The sequence below is a fragment of the Octopus sinensis genome, linkage group LG29, assembly GCF_006345805.1.
Source record: "Octopus sinensis linkage group LG29, ASM634580v1, whole genome shotgun sequence".
NCBI classification, from domain to species: domain Eukaryota; kingdom Metazoa; phylum Mollusca; class Cephalopoda; order Octopoda; family Octopodidae; genus Octopus; species Octopus sinensis.
The window spans coordinates 13,626,536-13,653,961 of NC_043025.1; the positions used below are offsets into that span (position 1 = coordinate 13,626,536).

The window sequence follows — 27,426 nt, forward strand, 5'->3', positions numbered from 1 at the left end:
TTTACTCCTCACACAATTTCTTCAATTAGAGTGTACCCATGATTTTTCAGAGTACTTCCAGTGGGTGATGCCATAAAAAATTTCTTTCAATTTTACCACCAATTAAGACAAAATTCGAGAAAACTCAATATTTTAATATTTCACTCCGAAAGCATTGATGTACATGTGTGCGTGCGTGAGTGTGTGTGTGTCATTCCTCACACACACGCATACACATACATATATGAGAGTGGCAAACACAAACGTTTCAAACAACTACATACAAACACGTGTGTGTTTGTTATTAGTAAAAAAGGCGCCAAAACACAACTCACTTATCATTCCAACACATTTGCAAAGACACACGGACGGTGGAATTGCTATAACAATACAGAAAAGGTAAATTGGTTTTTATTTTACTCTGTATATATTTTATTATATAATATTATATATAGATATATGTATATATAATTGCAGTATGAAACAGTGTTTATGTATAAACAGACGACACTTATATATAGTTATTAATAAATGTATGCATCCGTTTAACCCTTTCGTTACCAAACCACCCAAATTTACCTATTCATATTTAAATGAGAATATCAGAGTAAATCTCTTTAGTACATTCGTGAAAACCCGTATTATACTTTGTAAACACTTCAACTACAGTTTTGTACAAAAATCGAAGTGTAATTTTAATTCCGTGAATTATGGGAGATTTTTTTCCGAAATTTGTTCCTATTGTGTTTTCAAAATTTGTAATTCTGACAAAAAATGGATACGAATTTCATTATATCAAGCAGCGAGTCAGAATTCGAAGGATTTTCTACTGAAGACCTTCATAAATCTAACTCTATGACTGAAAAAAAAAAGCATCTTTATATAAGAGTGAAGTTGTGTGTCTGTCTCCTACGATTTAGATTCGTAACCACTCCCACATTTTGTGGTGCAGTTTAACCAAAAGCGGGTATCTTATAGTCGTGATTCATATCGAGCCCTTCTGGGTATTAGCGCGCGTCTACGATGAGTCTACGATTTAAAAAAAATTTACCATCATATTTTTCCATTTTAATGCATTTTTTTCGCTTTTATATAAGGGAAGTAACTCTCTAAAAATATCTACGATGTGTCAACGATTTAAAAAAAAATTTACCATAATTTTTTTTCAATTTTTAATGCATTTTTTTGCTATTTTTTGGCTATAACTCTCTAAAAATGCTTATATAGTTATTTCCCTTACAACCCGAGCAACGCCGGGTGATACTGCTAGTATATATATATGTGTGTCTGTGTTTTTCTCCCCAACATTGCTTGACAACCGACCCTGGTGTGTTTACGTTCCCGTAACTTAGCAGTTCGGCAAAAGAGACCGATAGAATAAGTACTAGGCTTACAAAGAAAATATCCTGGGGTCGATTTGCTCTAATAAAGGCAGTGCTCCAGCATGGCCACAGTCAAATGACTGAAAGAAGTGAAAGAGTAAAAGACTACAGCACAGTTTCTACTTAGCAGATTTTCACCTGTTGCATGTAGGAGGCACCATTCAAGCGGGATCGTTACCAGCATCGCCTTACTGACACCTGTGCTTTTAGCATTTGTAAAAAGATTCGAGCGAGGTCGTTGCCAGTACCGCCTGACTGGCCCCGTGCCGGTGGCTCGTAAAAGCACCCACTACACTCTCGGAGTGGTTGGCGTCATGAAGGGCATCCAGCTGTAGAAACTCTGCCAGATCAAGACTGGAGCTTGGTGCAGCGATCTGGTTCGCCAGCCCTCAGTCAAATCGTCCAACCCATGCTAGCATGGAAAGCAGACGTTAAACGATGATGATATATGTGTGAAGGCACATATTATATATATGTATACCACCTGACTGGCTCATCATGCTGGTGGCACGTAAAAAGCACCCACTACACTCTCGGAGTGGTTGGCGTTAGGAAGGGCATCCAGCTGTAGAAACTCTGCCAGATCAAAGTAAAGTATTATTCAGTATATCATATTTATTCGCCTCATCTGGCACCCGTGCCGGTGATACGTAAAAGCACCATTCGCTCGTGGCCATTTGCCAGCTCTGCCTGGCGCCGTGTCGGTGGCACGTAAAAGCACCATCCGTTCGTGTTCGTTGCCAGCCTTGCCTGGCCCCGTGCCGGTGACACGTAAAAGCACCGTCCGTTCGTGGCCGTTTGCCAGCTCTGTCTGGCCCCGTGTCGGTGGCACGTAAAAGCACCATCCATTCGTGGCCGTTTGCCAGCTCTGTCTGGCCCTGTGTCGGTGGCAGGTAAAAGCACCATCCGTTCGTGTCCGTTGCCAGCCTCGGCTGGCCCCCGTGCGGTGACACGTAAAAGCACCGTCCGCTCGTGGCCGTTTGCCAGCTCTGTCTCGCAACCGTGTCGGTGGCACGTAAAAGCACATCCGTTCGCGTCCGTTGCCAGCCTCGGCTGGCCCCCGTGCCGGTGACACGTAAAAGCACCGTCCGTTCGTGGCCGGTTGCCAGCTCTGTCTGGCCCCGTGTCGGTGGCACGTAAAAGCACCATCCATTCGTGGCCGTTTGCCAGCTCTGTCTGGCCCTGTGTCGGTGACAGGTAAAAGCACCATCCGTTCATGTCCGTTGCCAGCCTCGGCTGGACCCCGTGCCGGTGACACGTAAAAGCACCGTCCGCTCGTGGCCGTTTGCCAGCTCTGTCTGGCAACCGTGTCGGTGGCACGTAAAAGCACCATCCGTTCGCGTCCGTTGCCAGCCTCGGCTGGCCCCCGTGCCGGTGACATGTAAAAGCACCGTCCGTTCGTGGCCGGTTGCCAGCTCTGTCTGGCCCCGTGTCGGTGGCACGTAAAAGCACCATCCGTTCGTGTCCGTTGCCAGCATCGCCTGGCCCCGTGCCAGTGACACGTAAAAGCACCATCCATTCGTGGCCGTTCGCCAGCTCTGTCTGGCACCTGTGCAGGTGGCACATAAAAAACACCCACTACACTCGCGGAGTGGTTGGCGTTAGGAAGGGCATCCAGCCGTAGAAACACTGCCAGATCTGACTGGGCCTGACGAAGCCTTCCAGCTTCACAGACCCCAGTTGACCCGTCCAACCCATGCTAGCATGGAAAGCGGACGCTAAACGATGATGATGATGATGATGATGATACATAATAATAATAATAATGAAATTATTGTATACAGTGCTCAGGTGCATCACAACTTGTCAGAAAGTGCGTATAAAGTGTATGCAGTGATGTAGAAATGTCTGGGAAGTGAACAGTGTATGAGTCAGATACATGCTTGTGTGTGTATGGAGGGGAGAAAACCAGGTGTAGTGTTGGCGAATCTGGGAAAGCATGGAAGTTTTGAAGGATGCAGTGCTCCGACAACTAACAACTGTTGCCGGCAGTTTGTTCCATGCTTCAGCGTGTGTATGGAGGAGAGGAGATCAGGTGTAGTGTTGGCGAATCTCAGGAAGCATGGAAGTCTTGAAGGATGCAGTGCTCCGACAACCAACAACTGATGCCGGCAGTTTGTTCCATGCTTCAGCGTGTGTATGGAGGGGAGAAAATCAGGTGTAGTGTTGGCGAATCTCAGGAAGCATGGAAGTCTTGAAGGATGCAGTGCTCCGACAACTAACAACTGTTGCCGGCAGTTTGTTCCATGCTTCAGCGTGTGTATGGAGGGGAGAAAGCTCAGGTGTAGTGTTGGCGAATCTCAGGAAGCATGGAAGTCCTAAAGGATGCAGTGCTCCGACAACTAACAATGATGCCGGCAGTTTGTTCCATGCTTCAGCGTGTGTGTATAGAGGGGAGTAGATCAGGTGTAGTGTTGGTGAATCTCGGGAAGCATGGAAGTTTTGAAGGATGCAGTGCTCCGACAACTAACAACTGATGCCGGCAGTTTGTTCCATGCTTCAGCGTGTGTATGGAGGGGAGAAGATCAGGTGTAGTGTTGGCGAATCTCTCAGGAAGCATGGAAGTTTTGAAGGATGCAGTGCTCCGACAACTAACAACTGTTGCCGGCAGTTTGTTCCATGCTTCAGCGTGTGTATGGAGGAGAGGAGATCAGGTGTAGTGTTGGCGAATCTCAGGAAGCATGGAAGTTTTGAAGGATGCAGTGCTCCAACAACTAACAACTGATGCCGGCAGTTTGTTCCATGCTTCAGCGTGTGTATGAAGGGGAGAAGATCAGGTGTAGTGTTGGCGAATCTCTCAGGAAGCATGGAAGTTTTGAAGGATGCAGTGCTCCGACAACTAACAACTGTTGCCGGCAGTTTGTTCCATGCTTCAGCGTGTGTATGGAGGAGAGGAGATCAGGTGTAGTGTTGGCGAATCTCAGGAAGCATGGAAGTTTTGAAGGATGCAGTGCTCCGACAACTAACAACCGATGCCGGCAGTTTGTTCCATGCTTCAGCGTGTGTATGGAGGGGAGAAGATCAGGTGTAGTATTGGCGAATCTCAGGAAGCATGGAAGTTTTGAAGGATGCAGTGCTCCAACAACTAACAACTGATGCCGGCAGTTTGTTCCATGCTTCAGCGTGTGTATGGAGGGGAGAAAATCAGGTGTAGTGTTGGCGAATCTCGGGAAGCATGGAAGTTTTGAAGGATGCAGTGCTCCGACAACTAACAACTGATGCCGGCAGTTTGTTCCATGCTTCAGCGTGTGTATGGAGGGGAGAAGATCAGGTGTGTAGTGTTGGCGAATCTCAGGAAGCATGGAAGTTTTGAAGGATGCAGTTGCTCCGACAACTAACAACTGTTGCCGGCAGTTTGTTCCATGCTTCAGCGTGTGTATGGAGGAGAGGAGATCAGGTGTAGTGTTGGCGAATCTCAGGAAGCATGAAGTTTTGAAGGATGCAGTGCTCCAACAACTAACAACTGATGCCGGCAGTTTGTTCCATGCTTCAGCGTGTGTATGGAGGGGAGAAGATCAGGTGTAGTGTGTTGGCGAATCTCAGGAAGCATGGAAGTTTTGAAGGATGCAGTGCTCCGACAACTAACAACCGATGCCGGCAGTTTGTTCCATGCTTCAGCGTGTGTATGGAGGGGAGAAGATCAGGTGTAGTTGGCGAATCTCAGGAAGCATGGAAGTTTTGAAGGATGCAGTGCTCCAAAACTAACAACTGATGCCGGCAGTTTGTTCCATGCTTCAGCGTGGTATGGAGGGGAGAAGATCAGGTGTAGTGTTGGCGAATCTCAGGAAGCATGGAAGTTTTGAAGGATGCAGTGCTCCAACAACTAACAACTGATGCCGGCAGTTTGTTCCATGCTTCAGCGTGGTATGGAGGGGAGAAGATCAGGTGTAGTGTTGGCGAATCTCAGGAAGCATGGAAGTTTTGAAGGATGCAGTGCTCCGACAACTAACAACTGATGCTGGCAGTTTGTTCCATGCTTCAGCGTGTGTATGGAGGAGAGGAGATCAGGTGTAGTGTTGGTGAATCTCAGAAAGCATGGAAGTTTTGAAGGATGCAGTGCTCCAACAACTAACAACTGATGCCGGCAGTTTGTTCCATGCTTCAGCAACTCTAAGCGTGAAAAAATGGTGTATTATATTCATTCAAGTGCCTAGCAGTGCTATTTACTGCATGCTGTTGTAATTATCATTATTACGTCCGCCTTAGCGAAGACGGAGGTATTGTTTTCAGTTGTATTTGTTTGCTTGCTTGTCTGCCCCTGGATAAGATATCTCAAGACCCTAGCAGTTTGGCAAAAGAGACCGATAAAATAAGTACAAGGCTTTTAAAAAAAATAATAATAAACGAATCCTGGGATCGGTACATTTGACTGAAAGGCCCCCGAGGTCATGCTCCAGCATGGCCGCAGTCAAAGTACTAAACCAAGCAAAAAAATATAGGATAAAAGATATATACGCACCCACCCGCCCATCCACCAATCCCCAAACATTCTGCTCTTTGTGTATCCAAATGGGTCCCCATTCCAGATCTTCAAATATATTTTTATGACCCAGATACGAACAGACTCCATCATTAACCTGACAAGACCATTGAAAAGTGGAAACCAGAACTAATGTGTTTCACATGAATGCTATAGTGATTTCTGTTTGTTCAGAACCATAGAAAACCTACACTGGTTTATTATTATTGTTTTCCTTCTTTCTTAAAATTTTCTTTCGTTTCTCGTTGAATGTCTTCCGTACACCTAGGGCAGAGAAGCTCATTGTATGCATTCCCAGATTACACACGCAAATTCACAGGTAAAATATGTATTTAAAAATTTAATAAATAAATAAATTCATGGATGGATGGATGTTTTCACAGCGATAGTGCTCTTCTCAGTACACGAGCCGTTCCAGTTAACACGATTTTTTGCACTTCCTGTAAGGATGGTAAGCCTGGAATCATTTTCAAATAGGTTTCAGTACCTTTTTTTATCATTCCTAGAGATCCTACAATCACTGGTACTGTAGACGCCTTGAGATAATAATAATAATAATAATAATAATAATAATTGTGTACAGTGCTCAGGTGCACTACAACTCATCTAAAGTGTATATATAATCAGGTGTAGTTTCGGCGGATTTCGGAAAGCATGAGGGCCTTAAAAGATGCAGTGTCATGGCAGTCAACAACTGACGCAGGCAGTTTATTCCATGCTTCAGCAACTCTGAGCGGGAAAAAATGTTTCCGAAAGTCATGGGAGCTGTATTGTTTTCTGACTTTGTAGGCATGTCCACGTGTGTTAGACACATGGAGATCAAAAAGGTGTTCAGTGTGTGTTGTTGGTGAGGTGGTTGATAACTTTGTGGGTGTTTACCAAGTCCGTCGCCAAACGCCGGAGCTTCAGTGAATCCATGCCCAGGGAAACAAGGCGCTCAGAATATGGTAGGTGTCTGATGGAGGGTATGCGTTTGGTTGCACGTCTCTGGACAGATTCCAGGAGGTCAATGTTCTGTGCAAGATAGGGGTTCCAAACTGATGATGCGAATTCCAAGTGTGGTCGTACCATAGCTGTATACAGTTTTAAATAGATGGCTGGAGAGCGGCTAACAAAAGACTGCTGAGTGATGCCAAGACACCCTCGGCCTTCCTGACAATCTTAGAGATATGCTTTGACCAACGCAAATCACTGCTGACAGTGATGCCTAGGTCACGCTCGCAAGAGGATTTCTTGATATCAGTGTTGTGGAGGGAGTAGTGTGAACGCAGGGTTTTTTCTCCCAAAATGCATGGGGTACACTTGTCCACAGCCAGTTTCAGTTGCCAGTCTGTGATCCATTGCTGCATTGTGTCTAGGTCTGATTGCAGGAAAGAGTTGTAGACATCAGGATCTGTCCTCTTGATTTCAAGGTACAGCTTGATGTCGTCTGCATATTTCAATACTGTGGCATTCTTTAAATTGGCATCTATGTCGTTAATGTATGCCACAAACAAGAGGGGACCAAGGACAGATCCCTGTGGTACACCCGATGACATCTCATATGGTGTAGAGTGCTGTCCTAGAACTGTGACTACCTCCTTTCGGCTGAGGATGAAGGATTTCAACCAGTTAAAAAGGTCATCCCCCACACCCATTGCAGAGAGTTTCACCATAAGCCTTTTGTGTGGCACAGAGTTGAAAGCCTTAGCAAAGTCAAGGTAGACAACATCCACCCATGAGCCACTGTCAGTAATCTGAGTAATGTCCTCAAGGAACTCGACAAGCTGGTCACTGCAGCTGGAGTTAGGGACAAATCCATATTGTGAGGGTCGGATGAGACTGTGAGAGCTCCAGAAGTTCCAGAGTGTTTCTCTGACACACGATTCCATCAGTTTTGCAATACAGCTAGTGAGACTGACTGGGCGATAGTTGACAGGTGATGTGCGGTCCCCTTTTTGAACAGAGGAATGACACTGGCAGTTTTCCACTGCTCCGAGAGTAGCACCATTGTTGAGACAGTACTGGAAGAAAATAGAAAGCTGGTGTAAAAGGAAGTGCCTGCCACGTTTGAGAAGCAGGTATGTAACTCCATCGAGACCAGGGGAGCCATAGTTGCGCTTATTTTGAAGGTGACGTCGCAGCATTGCAGGTGTAAATTCCATAGTTGTTATGGAGTTTGCTGTTAGTGATGGTGAAGATGGTACATTTTGACTTTCAACAGTGAATATGTTTGCATAGTACTCGGCAATGAGTTCTGCGCATTCCTTGGGGTCGTCAGTGATCTGGTTTGTGTGAGGGTTGCGAAGAGGGCCCACTGGACAGTGAGGTCTCTGCTTCGAATGCACATATTTCCAGAAAACCTTGCTGTCAGGATTGGCTGCTATGCACTGTTCAAATTCAAGCACTGCTTTTTTTGTCACTTGCTTGAGAAGGTTGGAGGATTTATTCCGCTTCTTCCTGTTGGTGTCTGTCTGATTTATGCAACCTGTATTCCCGTTCAGCAGTCCGACGTTCCCTCCTGGCAAGTCGGACCGCTGAAGTTTCCCAAATTGCCCTTTTGGGGCGGTTCTTCTTTTTTTGTTTACGTGGCACAGATGCTGCACATGCTGCCCATATTGAGTCCAGGATACTCTGGAGTATAGTATTCACATCTCCAGAGTTGTAGAATTCACGCCAGTTTGGGTGCTGTAGTTCAGTGTGGTACAGGTTCCAATCTGCTCTCTTCCAATCGAAGGAAGCAGATTGTAGATGCCACATTTTTTCAATTTCTATTAGCAGGTCTTTATAATTACTGATCTTGTCAAATTCTTTTGATGCTATATTGTGATCGCAAGGAATACTCATGTCAATTAATAAACACATCCCTTTTGTCTGTATTATTATTATTATTATTATGTATTTTTGGTGGTAGGTTTATTGTTTTGCATTTTGTGCTGAGTGTCATCTCACAAAATCATGTTGGCCTAAACTTTGCCGAGTGGATTTGGCCAATGGGAACTGGAAGAAGCTCATTGTGTGTGTCATCATCATCATCATCGTTTAGCGTCCGCTTTCCATGCTAGCATGGGTTGGACGGTGCAACTGGGGTCTGGGAAGCCAGAAGGCTGCACCAGGCCCAGTCTGATCTGGCAATGTTTCTATGGCTGGATGCCCTTCTTAACGCCAACCACTCCGTGAGTGTAGTGGGTGCTTTTTACGTGCCACCTGCACAGGTGCCCGACAAGTCTGGCAAACGGCCACGATCGGATGGTGCTTTTTATGTGCCACCTGCACAGGTGACAGACAAGTCTGGCAAACGGCCACGATCGGATGGTGCTTTTTATGTGCCACCTGCACAGGTGACAGACAAGTCTGGCAAACGGCCACGATTGGATGGTGCTTTTTATGTGCCACCTGCACAGGTGACAGACAAGTCTGGCAAACGGCCACGATTGGATGGTGCTTTTTATGTGCCACCTGCACAGGTGACAGACAAGTCTGGCAAACGGCCACGATTGGATGGTGCTTTTTACGTGTGTGGTAAACTTTTTGGACCTAAAAAAAAGAACATATGAAGGCAATATTAAAAGCCATTGTGCGAACTACCAGTCTTCTTTCCGACATGTCGATCAAAACTAGGCCCCTACATCGGCTGGCCATGTCTGGGATCTGAAGACCAAAATGACTGCTACATTTCAAGGGGAAGAATTATGGAGAAATTTATGCCATATAGAAGTGGATCAAAATTGGTGCAAGTTATGCAGAGCTGAAAGCTCGCAAATCTTTTTTAGGTTCAAGAATTCTCTCTAAGAATAATCTAAAAGAAAGGAGGGGAAAGTCTGTGAGATAACTACTCATTCCAGAGTGGGTGGTGTCGTCCGGTTCAATGAAAGGAATTTGTCCATGTGGTTGCATTTGCTAAAATTTTCTGATCTGGAGTTAAGTATCCATATGTAGTGTGGTAAAATTTTCTCGGACCTCAAAAAACAGAACATGCGAAGGCAAAGTTAAAAGCTGTTATGCAAAATACCAGTCTTCTTTCCGACATGTCAATCGAAACTAGGCCCCTACATTGGTTGGCCATGTCTGGGGTCTGAAGACCAAAATGACCACTACATTTCATCGAGGGGAAGAATTGAGAAATTTACGCCGTTTTGAAGTGGATCAAAGTTATTCATAGCTAAAAGCTTGCAAATCTTTTTTAGGTTCAAGAATTCTCTCTAAGTCTATCTCTGTCTGTCTGCTTGTCAGTCAGTCAGTTTGTTTACAGCTCTTCATCTGTTTCTCTCTTTATCTCTCTCTCTCTCTCTCTACTGCTTTTTATTTCTATCTCTCTATCTTTCTCTATCTCTCTCTTTACTGCTGTCTGACGTCGTTGTCTCTCTCCCCCTCTCTCTCTGTCTTTTTCTTTGTGTATATTTCTTTATCTCTCTCTCTCTGTCTCTATATCTATTTCTATTTTTCTAGTCATACAAATACTCTCTCTCTCTCACACACTCACTCAGTCTCACACACATACACACACATACTCACACATACACATACTCACTCACACACACACACTCATGCACACACTCACAAACACACACACATACTCTCACACATACACACGCACGCACTCTCTCACACACTCTTACACACATACACATTCTCTCTCACACACACATACACACCCACCCACACACTCTCTCTCTCTCACACACACATACACATTCTCTCACACACACACATATACACACCCACCCACACACTCTCTCTCTCTCACACACATACACACCCACCCTCTCACTCTCTCACACACATACACACACTCTCTCTCTCTCTCTCACACACATATACACATTCTCTCTCACACACACATACACACCCACCCACACACTCTCTCTCTCTCACACACACACGCACATATACACATTCTCTCACACACACACATACACACCCACCCTCTCACACATGTAGTTATTAATGTCTATCTTGGGAAAACCCAAAATAGCCCCAACATAAACCACAAATCTCATTTCCCTCGTCTCCCCTTTTCCATTTCAGGTGCCTTTCTCATCCCTTTCTTCCTAATGTTGATCATTTGTGGAATCCCTTTGATGTACATGGAACTAGCCATCGGTCAGTATACGCGGCAAGGCCCTATCGGAGCCATTGGCAAGCTCTGTCCATTTTTTAAAGGTAAGCATTTTCTCCTTTATGGGTCCTTGGGTCCTCGTTATGTGAAATGTATTTACTCTTTTGCCATTCAGCTGTCTTAGTCCTTGGACTATGGCCATGCTGGGGCACCACCTTGAAGGGTTTCGTCAAACAAGTTGACCTCTTTATTTTCTTGTACTCTTTTACTTGTTTCAGTCATTTGACTGTGGCCATGCTGGAGTACCACCTTTAGTCGAGCAAATCAACCCCAGGACTTATTCTTTGAAAGCCTTATTCTATCGGTCTCTTTTGCCGAACCGCTAAGTTACGGGGACGTAAACACACCAGCATCGGTTGTCAAGCGATGTTGGGGGGACAAACACACAAATATATACACACACACATATATATGTATGTATGTATGTAAGGTGCCACGAACCCGAAACCATGAGGTTGGGAAATAAGCCTCTTAACCACGCAGCCACTATTCCAAACTAATTAACACTCTTTAAATGAATGACAGAGATAGTAATTACCTTGATTTAGCTCTTTACCTGTTTAAACCAGTTGGACAGGTATGTTTATTTACATATTTGCTCCTTGTATAAAAGGTAGCCACCTGATATGTCCTGTTCTACCCCACCACTGTCCTCACAGTCCACCCTCGTGGCCTTCAAAACCACCCTGCACCCTTCCTCACCATCTGCCAAACACTGTGTTTGGTTAAATATTTGTTTTCCTGCCTCTGAAAATTCTGTGTCAGCATTTTGTGGACAGAATTCGACTGATACAAGCCATTTGTGGAGGTTCTCTGTGTGTGTCACAGGAACCAATGGGATGTCAGCTTTGGTTGGTCACATGAACCAATGGAATGACAGTCTTGGTCTGTCACATGAGCCAATCAGATGACAGCATTTGTTGGTCACATGAACCAATGCGATGACAGCTTTTGTTGGTCATATGATCCAAGAGATGACACCCTTGGTCAGTCACAGGAACCAATGAAATGAAACCCTTGGTCGGTCTGTTTCCCATTCTGGCATGAGTTGGACTACTTGACATGGGCTGGCAAGGCCGGAGGGCTGCACCAGGTTCCAGTCATCTGTTTTGGCATGGTTTCTATGGTTGAATGTCTTTCCTAACACCAACCACTTTACAGAATGTACTGGATGCTTTTTACGTGGCACTTGCACAGGTGTTTGTTTATGTGGTACTAGCACGGCTGCTTTTTATGTGGCACTTAGCCTAGCGGTTAGAGCGGCAGACTCACGGTCGAGGGATCGCGGGTTCAAATCTCAGACCGGGCGATGTGTGTGTTTATGAGCGAAACACCTAAGCTCCACGTGACTCCGGCAAAATGTAATGGCGAAACTTCTGCTGACTCTTTCGCCACAACTTTCTCTCACTCTTTCCTCCTGCATCTTGCAGCTCACCTGCGACGGACCGGCGTCCTGTCCAGATGGGGAACCTATACGCCAAGGAAACCGGGAAACCGGCCCTAATGAGCCAGGCATGGCTCGAGAAGGAAACAACCAGCATGGCTGTTTTTTATGTGCCACTGGCATGAGCTCTCTTTTGGTGGTGCCAACCTGGATACACAGGTCCTTTTTACATGATGCCTTCACTGCTTAACAACAGGTGCTTGCGTCCCTGTAACTTAGTGGTTCAGCAAAAGAGACTGATAGAATAAGTACTAGACTTTAACCCTTTTGTTACCATATTTCTTCTGCTGAGTTGCTCTGTGTTTCTTTCAATTAATTTTAAATATAACAAAGAATTTAGTAAAATAACATCGTTATCATTAAACAAGTGTTAGGAACATAAATTGTGACTAACGTTTGGTGGAAGATTTTAATTCAAAACTTATGAAAACAAGACATTTGTACTACAGAGCCAGAGGTGGTTTCAGCCAGGTTGGTATCAAAAGGGTTAAGAATTGTTTCTCTATTATATATCTTAACCCTTTTGTTACCATATTTCTGTTGAGATGCTCTGTTTCTTTCAATTACTTTAAATATAACAAAGAATTTAGTAAAATAACTTAGTTATCATTAAGCTAGTGTTAAGAACATAAATTGTGACTAAGGTTTGGTGGAAGATTTTAATTCAAAACTTATGAAAACAAGACATTTGTACTACAGAGCCAGAGGTGGTTTCAGTCGGGTTGGTATCAAAAGGGTTAAGAATTGATTCTCTATTATATATCTTAACCCTTTTGTTACCATATTTCTGTTGAGATGCTCTGTTTCTTTCAATTACTTTAAATATAACAAAGAATTTAGTAAAATAACTTAGTTATCATTAAGCTAGTGTTAAGAACATAAATTGTGACTAAGGTTTGGTGGAAGATTTTAATTCAAAACTTATGAAAACAAGACATTTGTACTACAGAGCCAGAGGTGGTTTCAGTCGGGTTAGTATCAAAAGGGTTAAGAATTGTTTCTCTATTATATATTTTAACCCTTTTGTTACCATATTTCTGTTGAGATGCTCTGTGTTTCTTTCAATTAATTTTAAATATAACAAAGAATTTAGTAAAATAACTTAGTTATCATTCAGCTAGTATTAGGAACATAAATTGTGACTAAGGTTTGGTGGAAGATTTTAATTCAAAACTTATGAAAACAAGACATTTGTACTACAGAGCCAGAGGTGGTTTCAGCCGGGTTGGTATCAAAAGGGTTAAGAATTGCTTCTCTATTATATATTTTAACCCTTTTGTTACCATATTTCTGTTGAGATGCTCTGTGTTTCTTTCAATTAATTTTAAATATAACAAAGAATTTAGTAAAATAACTTAGTTATCATTAAGCTAGTGTTAGGAACATAAATTGTGACTAAGGTTTGGTGGATGATTTTAATTTAAAACTTATGAAAACAAAACATTTGTACTACAGAGCCAGTGACGGTTTTAGCTGGGTTGGTATTGAAAAGGTTAAAAAAAACAAGTGCTGTGGCCACAGTCAAATGATTGACACCAAAAGAAAAAAAATATATATATAAACAGAACCACTTATTTTGATCTCCCACTGACTTTTGGCAGTTACTATCTGGTAAATTATCTCCTTCTGTTTGCAATAAGACCTGCAGAAGGAAATCTGGGTTGTCATGCTATGTGAAATGTCACAATTGATTTTCTGCTATCATTCACAGCAAAAACAGGCTTTGATATCATTTGGTGTCTGGTTTCTGTGCTGTTGTTAAGCAACAAGACGGTAAGGGTGGTGGTCTAGGGCTTAGGGGCAGGAGACCCAGACCTTGGGGAGAAAAAAAACAAAAAAACTTTGGTCGTCTTGTTGTAGTCGAGGGCTCTTCGTTGACGCCCGACACCACTGGGAGGTGGCCCTCGAAGTCGCTGGGAATCGAGATCTCCAGGTCCAAATTCTTGGACGGCTGGTTTCTGTGCTGGCATCGGTTGGACAGTTTGGCTGAAAAACTGGTAAGCTGGGGAGAGCTGCACCAGGTTCCAGTCTGATCTGGCAAGGTTTCTACAGCTGGATGCCCTTCCTAATGCCAACCACTCCAAGAGTGTAGTGGGTGCTCTTCACATGCATAAAAAGCACTCTTTGAACATTCAGAAATACCAAATAAGGAGCTCTATGTTTTTTCATATTCATATTAAAAATGTTTTAAATATATTCTTTTACTTGTTTCAGTCTTGTGCTATTGCTTGTCCATTGCTGGGTCGCAGTAAAAATTTCTCACTAAATCAAGAGCTAAGTTTCTTATCACATTTCAGCCCGGGGCCAGTTTTGTTGTTTATGAGCTAGTTGGAGCTTTTAATGAGAGTAATTAACATTCATTGGACTTTGGTTTTCACACCTGGAACAGAATAATCATGGAAAATTAGAAGGGACTGTGCACATGCCATTAGTCGGACAAAAAAAGGAGGCAGAAGAAAGTGAAAAACTCGAATTTGGCCGCAAAATAACATATGGGCATAAGGGGTCGGTTTATTGGGGGGGGGGGCGACTGGGGAAATGAAAAGATCATCATGACCACCCTCGGGCAGTTTTGAAAGCCCATAGAAAATGCGAGCCTTTTACGTGAAAAACTGTGGATTTGTATAAAGGACACACTGACACACAGATACAGTCATTTTCGGTTTATAGATATAGAGATATGTTATGGCGAAAGTAGGGATAATTTTTGACTTCCCTTGTGTATATACAGGCCAAGTTCAAGACATTGTGTCTTACGAAGGAGATGACGAAGGGTCATCAGGAGGGAACGTGTGCTCTTTTGGGGGCCCCCAATGTTTAGGGCATTATTGTTTGTCTGCCTTTCTGTCTGTTCGTCCTGTTTCTTTTTACCTGTGTGTGTGTGTGTCTCTTCAGCTTCACTTACCTTCCCACTCTCTTCATCTCTGTCTCTTCACTTACCTTCCCACTCTCTCTATACCCCCCCACAGGTGCCGGCCTAGCTACAGTCGTCGTCTCCTACCTGTTCACCACCTACTACAACATCATCATCACCTGGTCGTTCTACTACCTGTTCAACACCTTCACCTCCCTCATGCCGTGGACCCACTGTAATCACACCTGGAGCTCTCCCACCTGCTGGGACTCGGGGTCGGTCAACACCACTGCACCCAATGACACCATCTCACCCACTGAGAACTTCTTTATGTAAGTACTTGGTTTGTTCTCTTGTTCGCTTATTCTGTTCATTCGTTACTGTCTTTGTTCGTTAATGTATTTGCTCATTAGCGAAGGGGCGTGGCTTGGTGGTTACTCTCTTTATCTCTTTTACTTGTTTCGGTCATGTGACTGTGGCCATGCTGGAGCACTGCCTTTTTTAGTCGAGCAAATCGACCCCAGGACTTATTCATTGGAAGCCCAGTACTTATTATATCGGTCTCTTTTGCTGAACCGCTAAGTGACGGGGACGTAAACACACCAGCATCGGTTGTCAAGCAATGTTGGGGGGACAAACACAGATACACATACATATACATACATATATATATATATATGTGTGTATGTATATATATATATACGATGGGCTTCTTTCAGTTTCCGTCTACCATATATATATATATATATATATATATATACGACGGGCTTCTTTCAGTTTCCATCTACCAAATCCACTCACAAGGCTTTGGTCGGCCCGAGGCTATAGCAGAAGACACTTGCCCAAGGTTGCCACGCAGTGGGACTGAACCCGGAACCATGTGGTTCGTAAGCACGCTACTTACCACACAGCCACTCCTATGCCTAGGTCAGGTGAATTCGACTCACATTCGTAAGGTCATGAGTTCAATTCCCAGCAATGTGTTGTCCTTGAGCAAGACACTTTATTCCACATTACTCCAGTACCTCCCCCCCAAGCTGGCAAAAAAATGAGTGGTACCTGTTATTCAAAAGGGGGCCAACCTTGTCCCATTCTGTGTTTTCACTGAATCTCTCTGAGAACTACGTTAAGGGTACACATGTCTGTGGGGTACTCGGCCACTTACACGTTAATTTCATGAGCGGGCTGTTCCGTTGATCGGTTCAACCGGATCCCTTGATGTCGTAACCGACGGAGTACTTCTTGTGAAGGCACGTGGCTTAGGGTTAGGGCATTCGTCTCACGATCATAAGGTCCTGAGTTCAATTCCCGGTGACGAGTTGTGTCCTTGAGCAAGACCCTTTATTCCACTCGACCCACCTGACCAAAATGAGAGAGCAGTACCTGTAATTCACAAGGGTTCAGCCTTGTCCCATTCTGTGCCCTGCTGAATCTCCCTGAGCGCTACGTTAAGGGTACACGTGTCTGTGGAATACTCAGCCACGTTAATTTCACGAGCAGCCTGTTCTGTTGATTGGATCATCTGGAGAACATGTCGTCATAAACAACAGATTCAGGCTAATTATAGTGTTTGTTCGTTAACTTGTATTACATTCATCACTGTGTTTGCTCGTTAGCTGGTTTGATCATTACTTTCTTCATAACCTTATTCGTTACCGTGTGTTCGTTAATTTGTTTTTCTTTGTTACTTCATTAACCATTATCTTGCAAGCTGCTTTATTTCATTAAGTTGTGCATGCTTCATTAATCCATTTGTTTGTTACTAATTTGCTCATTAATATCTTTGCTCGTCACTAATTTACTCATCACTATGTTAACTCCCTGCTAATTTACTCGTTATTATGCTTGCTCATTACTAATTTTTTCATTATATTTGCTTGTTATTACATCTGCTCATTATTACGTTTGTTAATTACTAATTTGCTCATTACTAATTAGTTTCATTACTACATTTGCTCGTTATTACTTTTGTTAATTACTAATTTGCTCATTACTAATTAGTTTCATTACTACATTTGCTCGTTATTACTTTTGTTAATTACTAATTTGCTCATTACTAATTAGTTTCATTACTACATTTGCTCGTTATTACTTTTGTTAATTACTAATTTGCTCATTACTAATTAGTTTCATTACTACATTTGCTCATTATTGTTAATTACTAATTTGCTCATTACTATGATTGGTCATTACTAATTAGTTTCATTACTACATCTGCTCATTATTACATTTGTTAATTACTAATTTGCTCATTACTGTGATTGCTCATTACTAATTAGTTTCATTACTACATTTGCTCATTATTATGTTTGTTAGTTACTAATTTGCTCGTTACTATTGCTCATTACTAATTAGTTTCATTACTACATTTGCTCGTTATTACATTTGTTAATTACTAATTTGCTCATTACTACATTTGCTCATTATTACGTTTGTTAATTACTTCGTTTGCTTCTCACAACATCTGCTCATTACTTTGTTTATTATCTTCTTTGTCGTTGAGTTTATTTCTTAATTTGTTTGCTCGTTAACTCATTAATTACGTTATACTAGTTACTTTATTAATTTATTCGGTGTACATTAATTCATTTGCTTCTCACTGGATTTCTTCATTAATTAATTTATTAGTTCGTTAATTAACTTATTACTGAATTTGAATATTAATTAATTTTCTCATTATTATGCTTGCTCGTTATGACACCTACTCATTAATTTGTTCATTATTTGATACTTATTTTTATTTTATATCTTGTATCAGTCATCAGAATGCGACCCTGCTGGAGCATCGCCAAGGAGGATTTTTAGTCAAATCGGTTGACGCTAGTATGTTTTTTTTTAAAACTTGGTACTTATTCTATTGATCTCTGTTGCTGATCTGCTAAGTTATGGGGATGTAAACACACCAACACCGATTGGCAAGCGGTGGTGGGGGACAGACAAAGACACACACGATGGGCTTCTTTCAGTTTCCATGTCCACTCACAAGGCTTTGGTTAGCCCAAGACTATAGTAGAAGACACTTGCCCAAGGTGCCTCAGAGTGGGACTGAACCCAGAACCATGTGGTAGGGAAGCAAGCTTCTTACCACACAGCCATGCCTGCACTTATATGTATAATATATACACCATTTAGCAGTTCGGCAAAAAGATACCGATAGAATAAGTACTAGGCTTACAAAGAGTAAGTCCCGGGGTCGATTTGCTCGACTAAAGGCGGTGCTCCAGCATGGCCGCAGTCAAATGACTGAAACAAGTAAAAGTAAGTACATACAAAGGTGGCAAGCTGGCAGAAACGTTAGCACACCGGGCATTGTTTTGTCTGCCGCTATGTTCTGAGTTCAAATTCCACCAAGGTCAACTTTGACCTTCATCCTTTTGGGGTTGATAAATTAAGGACCAGTTACGCACTGCAAAAGAATAAGTACTGGGGTCAAACCATTTGACTAAAGAATTCTTCAAGGTGGTGCCCCAGCATGGCCACAGTCTGATGACTGCAACAAGTAAAAGATAACAATTTAAAGATAATTTTATTGCATTTTTTTTTTTATTTTGTGTTTTTTTTTCTTTCTCTTCTTCCAGGAACTCCCTACTCCAGAAAACTCCTCGAATGGAAGAACAGGGAGTAATCCGATGGGAACTGGTGCTCCTGTTAATGTTATGTTGGCTGCTTGTATATTTCTGTATCTGGAAAGGTCCCAAGTCCACTGGCAAGGTATTGGTTATTCGTTATCTCTTAATTAATTAATTAAAGCAACAAGGTGGCAGAATCGTTAGAACGCTGGGCAAAATGCTTAGCGTCATTTCATTTGTTTTTACATTCTGAGTTCAATTCCACGAAGTTCTACTTTGCCTTTCATCCTTTCAGGGTCAATGAAACAGGTACCAGTTGAGTACTGGGGGTCGATGTAATTGACTATTCCCCACTCCCCAAGTTTCAAGACTTGTGCCTTTTGTGGAAAGGATCGGCCTTCTGGCAGAATCGTTAGCATGCAGGACAAAACGCTTTGCAGCATTTTGTCTGTCTTTACGTTCTGAGTTCAAATTTTGCCGTGGCCCCCTCTCCTGAAATTGCTGGCCTTGTGTCAAAATTTGAAATCATTGTTATTATTATTAAGGCGGCAAGCTGGCCGAAACATTAGCACGCCGGGCGAAATGCTTAGCGGTATTTTGTATGCTGCTACGTTCTGAGTTCAAATTCCACACGATGTCGACTTTGCCTTTCATCCTTTTGGAGTCGATTAAATAAGTACCAGTTACGCACTGGGGTTGATATAATCAACTTAATCCGTTTGTCTGTTCTTGTTTGTCCCCTCTCTGTTTAGCCCCTTGTGGGCAATAAAGAAATAAGAAACATTAGCATGCCAGACAAAATACTTAGTTCAAATTCCACACAATGTCGACTTTGCCTTTCATCATTTCGTGGTCGATTAAATAAGTACCAGTTACACTCTGGGGTTGATGTAATCCCTTCCCCCAAATTTGAGGCCTTGTGCTTCCAGTAGAAATATTATTATAATTACAGCAATGAGCTGGCAGAATGGTTAGCAACGTCCGGCAAGATGCTTAGCAACATTTCACTCATCTTTGTATTCTAGGTTCAAACTTTGCTGAGGTTGACTTTGCCTTTCAGCCTTTGGGGGTCGATGAAATATGTACCAGTTACACACTGGAGTCGCTGTAATCGACTAGACCCCCCCCCCGCTTCAAATTTCAGGCATTGTGCTTATTTCTCTCTGTCTTTGTCACTCCTATCTTTCTACACGGCACTTCCGCCTCCTCTGTCTCTCCATGTCATTTATGTCACTGCTATCCTTCCATCCATTGTAGTTCTCTCCTCTCCCTCTCTCTCCTCTCCCTCTCTCTCCTTCCTTCTCTTTCTCTCCTCTCCCTCTCTCTCCTTCCTTCTCTTTCTCTCCTCTCCCTCTCTCTCCTTCCTTCTCTTTCTCTCCTCTTCCTCTCTCCTTCCTCTCCTCTCACTCCTGTCCCTTCTACACCACACATTATTTATCCTCCTCCTTCTCCTCCTCCACCCACATCTCTCCATGTCTTCCTCTCTCTCTTCTCCAGGTCGTTTATGTCACTGCCATCTTCCCATACATCGTGCTCTTCATCCTGTTGATCCGAGGAGTAACTCTGCCAGGGGCCAAGGAAGGGATTCTGTTCTTCATTAAACCGAAATGGTACCAACTTGCGGATGCTAAAGTAAGTATTGACTGACATCATCCTCAGGTTTGCTACTGCTCTCAGGTTCACTCCTGATGATGGCACTGGGGAAGTCTGGCAGCTGATCGCTGGCAAGGTTTTTATAATTTTATCGTTTATTTGTTTCAGCCATTTCATTGTGGCCATGCTGGGGCAAAGCCTTGAAGAATGCTTAGTCAAATGAATCAACCCAGTACTTATTTATTTATCTTTTTGGTTTTGTTTTAAGCATGGTAGTTATTCACTCAGTCTGTTTTGCCAAACCGCTAAGTTACAGGGATGTAAACACACCAACACTGGTTGTCAAGCAATGTTGGTGAACATACACACACATACACTTACATATATGTGTGTGTGTGTGTATATGCAATAGGCTTCTTTCAGTTTCCATCTACCAAATCTACTCACAAGGTTCTGTTTTGCCAAACCGCTAAGTTACAGGGATGTAAACACACCAACACTGGTTGTCAAGCAATGGTGGTGAACAGACACACACACATACACTTACATATATGTGTGTGTATATGCAATAGGCTTCTTTCAGTTTCCATCTACCAAATCTACTCACAATTTTCTGGTTGACCCGAGGCTAAGGTAGAAGACAATTGCCCAAGGTGCCATGCAGTGAGACTGAACCTGGTAATTATTCACTCAGTCTGTTTTGCCAAACGGCTAAGGGTTGTTCAACGAACCACCCATGTTTCCAGAGGTGAATTATCCAAACCCCAAAGAATCCCTCTCACCACATGGCTATGATTTTCCCCCACTACTTCTACTCATGGTCAGAGATGCACATATCGTCAGCCACTAAGGGACATGGTCAACTGGTTAAGGTCAAACAACAGACAAGCAAATCTGTGGTATTGAGCAGAATATTTGCTGTAGCCCATCTTTTATACCAATACAAAACAATGTACATGATAACACTTCCAATCAGTTAAGATCAGAAGCCATGAGAGCCACTGCCTGGGACTGCATCAGGGCATTTATTATTATTATTATTATTATTAGAAATATTAAATTTCTCATAGAGATATATACGGTGGTGGGGTGATAGAATGGTTGTATACTGTCAATTTAACGTGACAGTAGGTGATTACACCATCGCTGTTTAGCCCTAGGAAGCATCTACGCTTCTTGATGGCTTCAACACATTTTTTTTTTCCTATATAAGGACACAGGAAAAAATGTGTCGAATCCATCAGGAAGCATCGATGCTTCCTAGGGCTAAACAGCGATGATGTAATCCCCTACTGTCACGATAAATTGACAGTATACAACCATTATTATTATTATTATTCAGTAGTCTTATTTTTATATCGTGCTTTCACTTCACTACCGAGCGCAGCTCTGTGTGCCTTGGGTATGTGCTGTGATTTGTTGTGATGCTCTGATGGTTATTGTATGGAAAGTGTTCTGCGTAGGATGTGTGCAGTGCCCAGTAGTGCAATTTTCTGTATGTTATATAAATTCATATATTATTATTATTATTATTATTATTTACCAAGGCAGTGTGTTTCTATAATTAAAATGTCGTTCCTGTTGTTTTGTTAATGTGAAAGTAATTAATTTATTTACTGTTACAATCAGAAGGGAACTAGTAAGCTGTACTTAATGAATCCAGGTCATGGCTCTCGTTAACGTTAACGAAACCTGAATGTAGTGAACAAACAGAATGAGGTGCACACGCACGCACAAGCATGCACTTTATGTATATATAATGCGTACTTGTGTGTGTGTGTGTATGTATATATATATATAACGACATTTATATATATGGAGGCGCAGGAGTGGTTGTGTCGTAAGTAGCTTGCTAACCAACCACATGGTTCCAGGTTCAGTCCCACTGCCTGGCACCTTGGGCAAGTGTCTTCTGCTATAGCCCCGGGCTGACCAAAGCCTTGTGAGTGGATTTGGTAGACGGAAACTGAAAGAAGCCTGTCGTATATATGTATATATATATGTGTGTGTGTGTGTGTTTGTCCCCCTAGCATTGCTTGACAACCGACACTGGTGTGTTTACGTCCCCGTAACTTAGCGGTTCAGCAAAAGAGACCGATAGAATAAGTACTAGGCTTACAAAGAATAAGTCCCGGGGTCGATTTGCTCGACTAAAGGCGGTGCTCCAGTATGACCGCAGTCAAATGACTGAAACAAGTAAAAGAGTAAAAGATATATATATATAATTCAAATCAGACCATGTTAACATCAAAAAGGTGCTTTTTTTCCTATGAAAATCCCTATATTTTTAACGATGTTTTTACTGCTGTGTCACCATTTTTCGGTGTATTTCAACCAGAAAAATGTTCTCTTAAAGAGAATAACAAGCTACAGAAGGCAAAATTTTTACTTTTCAAAAATTCCAAATCTAAAGGGTCGAAACAAACCTGAGCAACGCCAGGCGATACTGCTAGTTTTTTTTATGTAAAATGCAAATCCTACTATTACCTGGAATGATAAACTTTGAATCTTTCTGGGACACCATATTTCAATACTCTGAGGTGTCTTGTGACAGTGAAGCCTTCATCTCAACTGTTTTACCTAAATAGTCTCGTCAACTGGTATAGATTGCGTTACAGCACAATTCATACGCAATAGCTACTGCATCAAGACATTGCATACACTCGTTGCATGCTGTGTGTGCATTTGCAGCCCTGAATAGTTTGCACTAGTAGACAGACCCACCCACTTCTACAGGTAGTCGCTGTTTACTGTACTCCATGCATTGTATGTGTGTGTGTGTGTTAAAAAAACATAAACATATGTTAAAAAACACAAAATAAATTTGCAAACAAATGGAAAACAGATCCAGAAAAACACCAAATCCTTGTCAGTTATCAACCAGAAAGTTAGTCACAATTTTGCATCTTCAATGATATATATATATATATATATATATATATATATATAATATATATATATATAGGCGCAGGAGTGGCTGTGTGGTAAGTAGCTTGTTTACCAACCACATGGTTCCGGGTTCAGTCCCACCGCATGGCACCTTGGGCAAGTGTCTTCTACTATAGCCTTGGGCCAACCAAAGCCTTGTGAGTGGATTTGGTAGACGGAAACTGAAAGAAGCCTGTCGTATATATATATGTGTGTGTGTGTGTGTGTTTGTTCCCCTAGCATTGCTTGACAACCAGTGCTGGTGTGTTTACGTCCCCGTCACTTAGCGGTTCGGCAAAAGAATAAGTCCCGGGGTCGAGTTGCTCAAGTAAAGGCGGTGCTCCATCATGGCCGCAGTCAAATGACTGAAACAAGTAAAAGAGTAAAAGAATATATATATATATATATATATATATATATATATATATATATATAGGCGCAGGAGTGGCTGTGTGGTAAGTAGCTTGTTTACCAACCACATGGTTCCGGGTTCAGTCCCACCGCATGGCACCTTGGGCAAGTGTCTTCTACTATAGCCTTGGGCCAACCAAAGCCTTGTGAGTGGATTGGTAGACGGAAACTGAAAGAAGCCTGTCGTATATATATATGTGTGTGTGTGTGTGTTTGTCCCCCTAGCATTGCTTGACAACCAGTGCTGGTGTGTTTACGTCCCCGTCACTTAGCGGTTCGGCAAAAGAATAAGTCCCGGGGTCGAGTTGCTCAAGTAAAGGCGGTGCTCCATCATGGCCGCAGTCAAATGACTGAAACAAGTAAAAGAGTAAAAGAATATATATATATATATATATATATATATATATACATGCATATACACACAGGGTGTCCATAAAGTTATGGTGCTATTTAAAATACTTGTATCTTTGTTGCTAGACAAGATGGAATTTGTAAAAAGGGTAAGAAAGAAAAATGACCAAAATTTTTGATTCATCTTGTTAATTCTCCATTCTGCTCCAGGTATGGATGAACGCAGCCATCCAAAACTTCAACTCCCTCGGCATAGCATTTGGTGGACTCATAACGATGTCCAGCTATAACAAGTTCAGCAACAACATAATTAAGTAAATTATATTTTCTTTTCTTCTTTTTTGTTTTATTTTCATTTTCCATTCTTACTTGGCTGTGTGGTTAGGAAGTTGGTCTCCCAGTCGCATGGTTCCAGGTTCAGTCCCACTGCGTGGCATCTTAGGCAAATGTCTTCTACTCTAGCTTTGGGCTGACCAAAGCCTTGTGAATGGATTTGGTAGACGGAAACTGAAGGGCGGAGAGCTGGCAGAAACGTTAGCACGCCAGGTGAGATGCTTAGTGGTAGGTATTTCGTCTGCAGTTACATTCTGAGTTCAAATTCTGCCAAGGTCGACTTTGCCTTTCATCCTTTCGGGGTCGATAAATTAAGTACCAGTTACACACTGGGGTTGGTGTAACCAACTTAATCCTTTGTCTGTCCCCTTTATGTTTAATCCCTTGTGGGCAATAAAGAAATAAGAAACTGAAAGAAGCCCATCGTACATATTATATATATATATGTGTGTGTGTGTATAGACATATATATAACATCGACCCCCAATATTTCACTGGTACTTAATTTATCGACCCCGAAAGGATGAAAGGCAAAGTCAGCCTTGGCAGAATTTGAACTCACAACGTAGTGGCAGACGAAATGCTGCTGAGCATTTCGCCCGGCATGCTAACGATTCTGCCAGCTCGCTGCCTTAATAATAATATAATAATAATAATAATAGTTTCAAAGTTTGAAAGAAGGGCAGCCATTTTGGGAAAGGGGTTTTACAGTGTGTAAACAATATAAAAAACAAATTAAAACTCCTAATAGGGGAGGTGCTTTAAGGTCCTCATAGAAAAACCCACAAAATCCATGGGTCCCTGATCAATAGGCAAGAGCCCTTCTTTTTTCTACAGGTGCATGCTCAGAATTAGTCCTTTCACACTGGCCATTCTTCCAACATTCACCCACCGTTAATAATAATAATAAATATGCCCTGATGCAGTCCCAGGCAGTGGCTCTCATGGCTTCTGATCTTAACTGATTGGAAGTGTTATCATGTACATTGTTTTGTCTTGGTATAAAAGATGGGCTACTGCAAATATTCTGCTCAATACCACAGATTTGCTTGTCAGTTGTTTGACCGTAACCAGTTGATCATGTCCCTTAGGAGCTGACGATATGTGCATCTCTGATCACGAGCAGAAGTAGTGGGGGAGCATCATAGCCGTGTGTTGAGAGGAATTCTTGGGGGTTTGGATAATTCACCTCTGGAAACATGGGTGTTTCGTTCAACTGCCTTAAACAACCCTTATTCAGGGATCTTTTGAGTGGGATGGGTTACTCAACGTGAAGAAAATTTTAACTGGGCCCCATTTGCAAGGTCATGTACTGTTTATCTTGGTATGGGATCACCATGTCCCGCACATATGGTTGTGATGCATGTGCCTGGTGTACCCTTATCTGACGGGTAGTCATGATGGGTATACTGGGCTTCGTATATTTGTACCCCAGTGTAGCTTTGATGGCATGCACTGCTCTCTCACTCAATAATAATAATAATAATAATAATGATTAATAATTAATGATAACAATGGTAAAGAATGTCAATATTATTTATTCTTTTGCTTTCTTCTACACTCGGCTCTTTGTGCTGTGAATAGTGTGAGGTGTATACATGTATATATATATATATATATGTGTGTGTGTGTGTGTGTGTTGATAGGATGAGGAAAATATACACAAAGGATGATTACTGACATTGAGAACAACTGTGGGGGTGGTGGTGGGTGGGGAAGTTTCTGTAGTGGGTGGGGGTGGTGATAGTAGCTTTTGTAGTGGTAGTAGTAGTAGATGTTGTAGTGCTGGCGATGGTGGTAGTGGTTGTAGTTGTGCTGGTGGTGGTAGTAATAGTAGTGGTTGTAATAGATGTACTGGTGTTGGTTGCAGTGGTAGTGGTTGTAATAGTAGTGCTAGTTGTAGATGTTGTAGTTATAGTGGTGTTGGTGGTTGTGATAGTGGTAGTAGTGGTTATAGCTGTAGTTGTGGTGGTGATAGTAGATGTAGTGGTGTTGGTGGCAGTGGTAGCTGTAGTTGTGGTGGTGGTAGTAGTAGATGTAGTTGTGTTGCTAGTTGTTGTAGTTGTGGTGGTAGTAGACATAGTAGTGGCGGTGATTGTAATAGTATTGGTTGTAGTTTTCGCAGTTGTGGTGGTAGTGCTGCTGCTACTGGTTGTGATAGTAGCGGTGGTTGTAGTTGAAGGGGTGGTGGGGATGGCTGTGTGGGTGGTAGCGGCATGTTGCAGTGATGGGCATGGATAGCCCGATAAGAGGGTCATGCAGCAGCTAGCTACCTTCCCCTCCACCTCACCCATAACTCATTAGCCAAGCAACAAACCATAGCAACAAACACACACCCACAAGAACAAAAACACAAACAACTACGGTTGTCATGGTGATCACGCATTGGGTAGTGGTCAGCTAGATTTTGTTGGTGTTGTTTAGCCCTAGGTCAGACCTGATCCAGCTGTCCTATGATTCCAGCCATGACCATAATGTACAAGGAACTCAGAAACACATTCTTTGCCATTTTTAAGACAATAAGGTGTGATTTGAGGGAGATTTGGCTGCTATTTCTGCCAGCTCTAGCTACCTTATACAGGTCTCCCTTGGCTCATACATACATAAGACAATAAGGTGTGATTTGAGGGAGATTTGGCTGCTATTTCTGCCAGCTCTAGCTACCATATACAGGTCTCCCTTGGCTCATACATACATAAGACAATAAGGTGTGATTTGAGGGAGATTTGGCTGCTATTTCTGCCAGCTCTAGCTACCATATACAGGTCTCCCTTGGCTCATACATACATAAGACAGTAAGGTGTGATTTGAGGGAGATTTGGCTGCTATTTCTGCCAGCTCTAGCTACCATATACAGGTCTCCCTTGGCTCATACATACATAAGACAGTAAGGTGTGATTTGAGGGAGATTTGACTGCTATTTCTGCCAGCTCTAGCTACCATATACAGGTCTCCCTTGGCTCATACATACATAAGACAATAATGTGTGATTTGAGGGAGATTT

General features: G+C 42.5%; 1 protein-coding gene across 2 annotated transcripts in view; it reads left to right on the plus strand.

Annotated features, from left to right (window-relative positions):
- LOC115226139 (sodium- and chloride-dependent GABA transporter ine-like) overlaps positions 1-27,426 on the plus strand; it is a 103,269-nt gene that overhangs the window by 58,899 nt on the left and 16,944 nt on the right. For both annotated transcript variants that reach the window (XM_029797128.2, XM_029797130.2), the window contains 5 exons: positions 10,849-10,983; positions 15,353-15,569; positions 18,816-18,948; positions 20,304-20,438; positions 24,300-24,403. In XM_029797128.2, the coding sequence (XP_029652988.1) occupies positions 10,849-10,983; positions 15,353-15,569; positions 18,816-18,948; positions 20,304-20,438; positions 24,300-24,403 (724 nt within the window). The remainder of the gene's footprint in view (positions 1-10,848; positions 10,984-15,352; positions 15,570-18,815; positions 18,949-20,303; positions 20,439-24,299; positions 24,404-27,426) is intronic.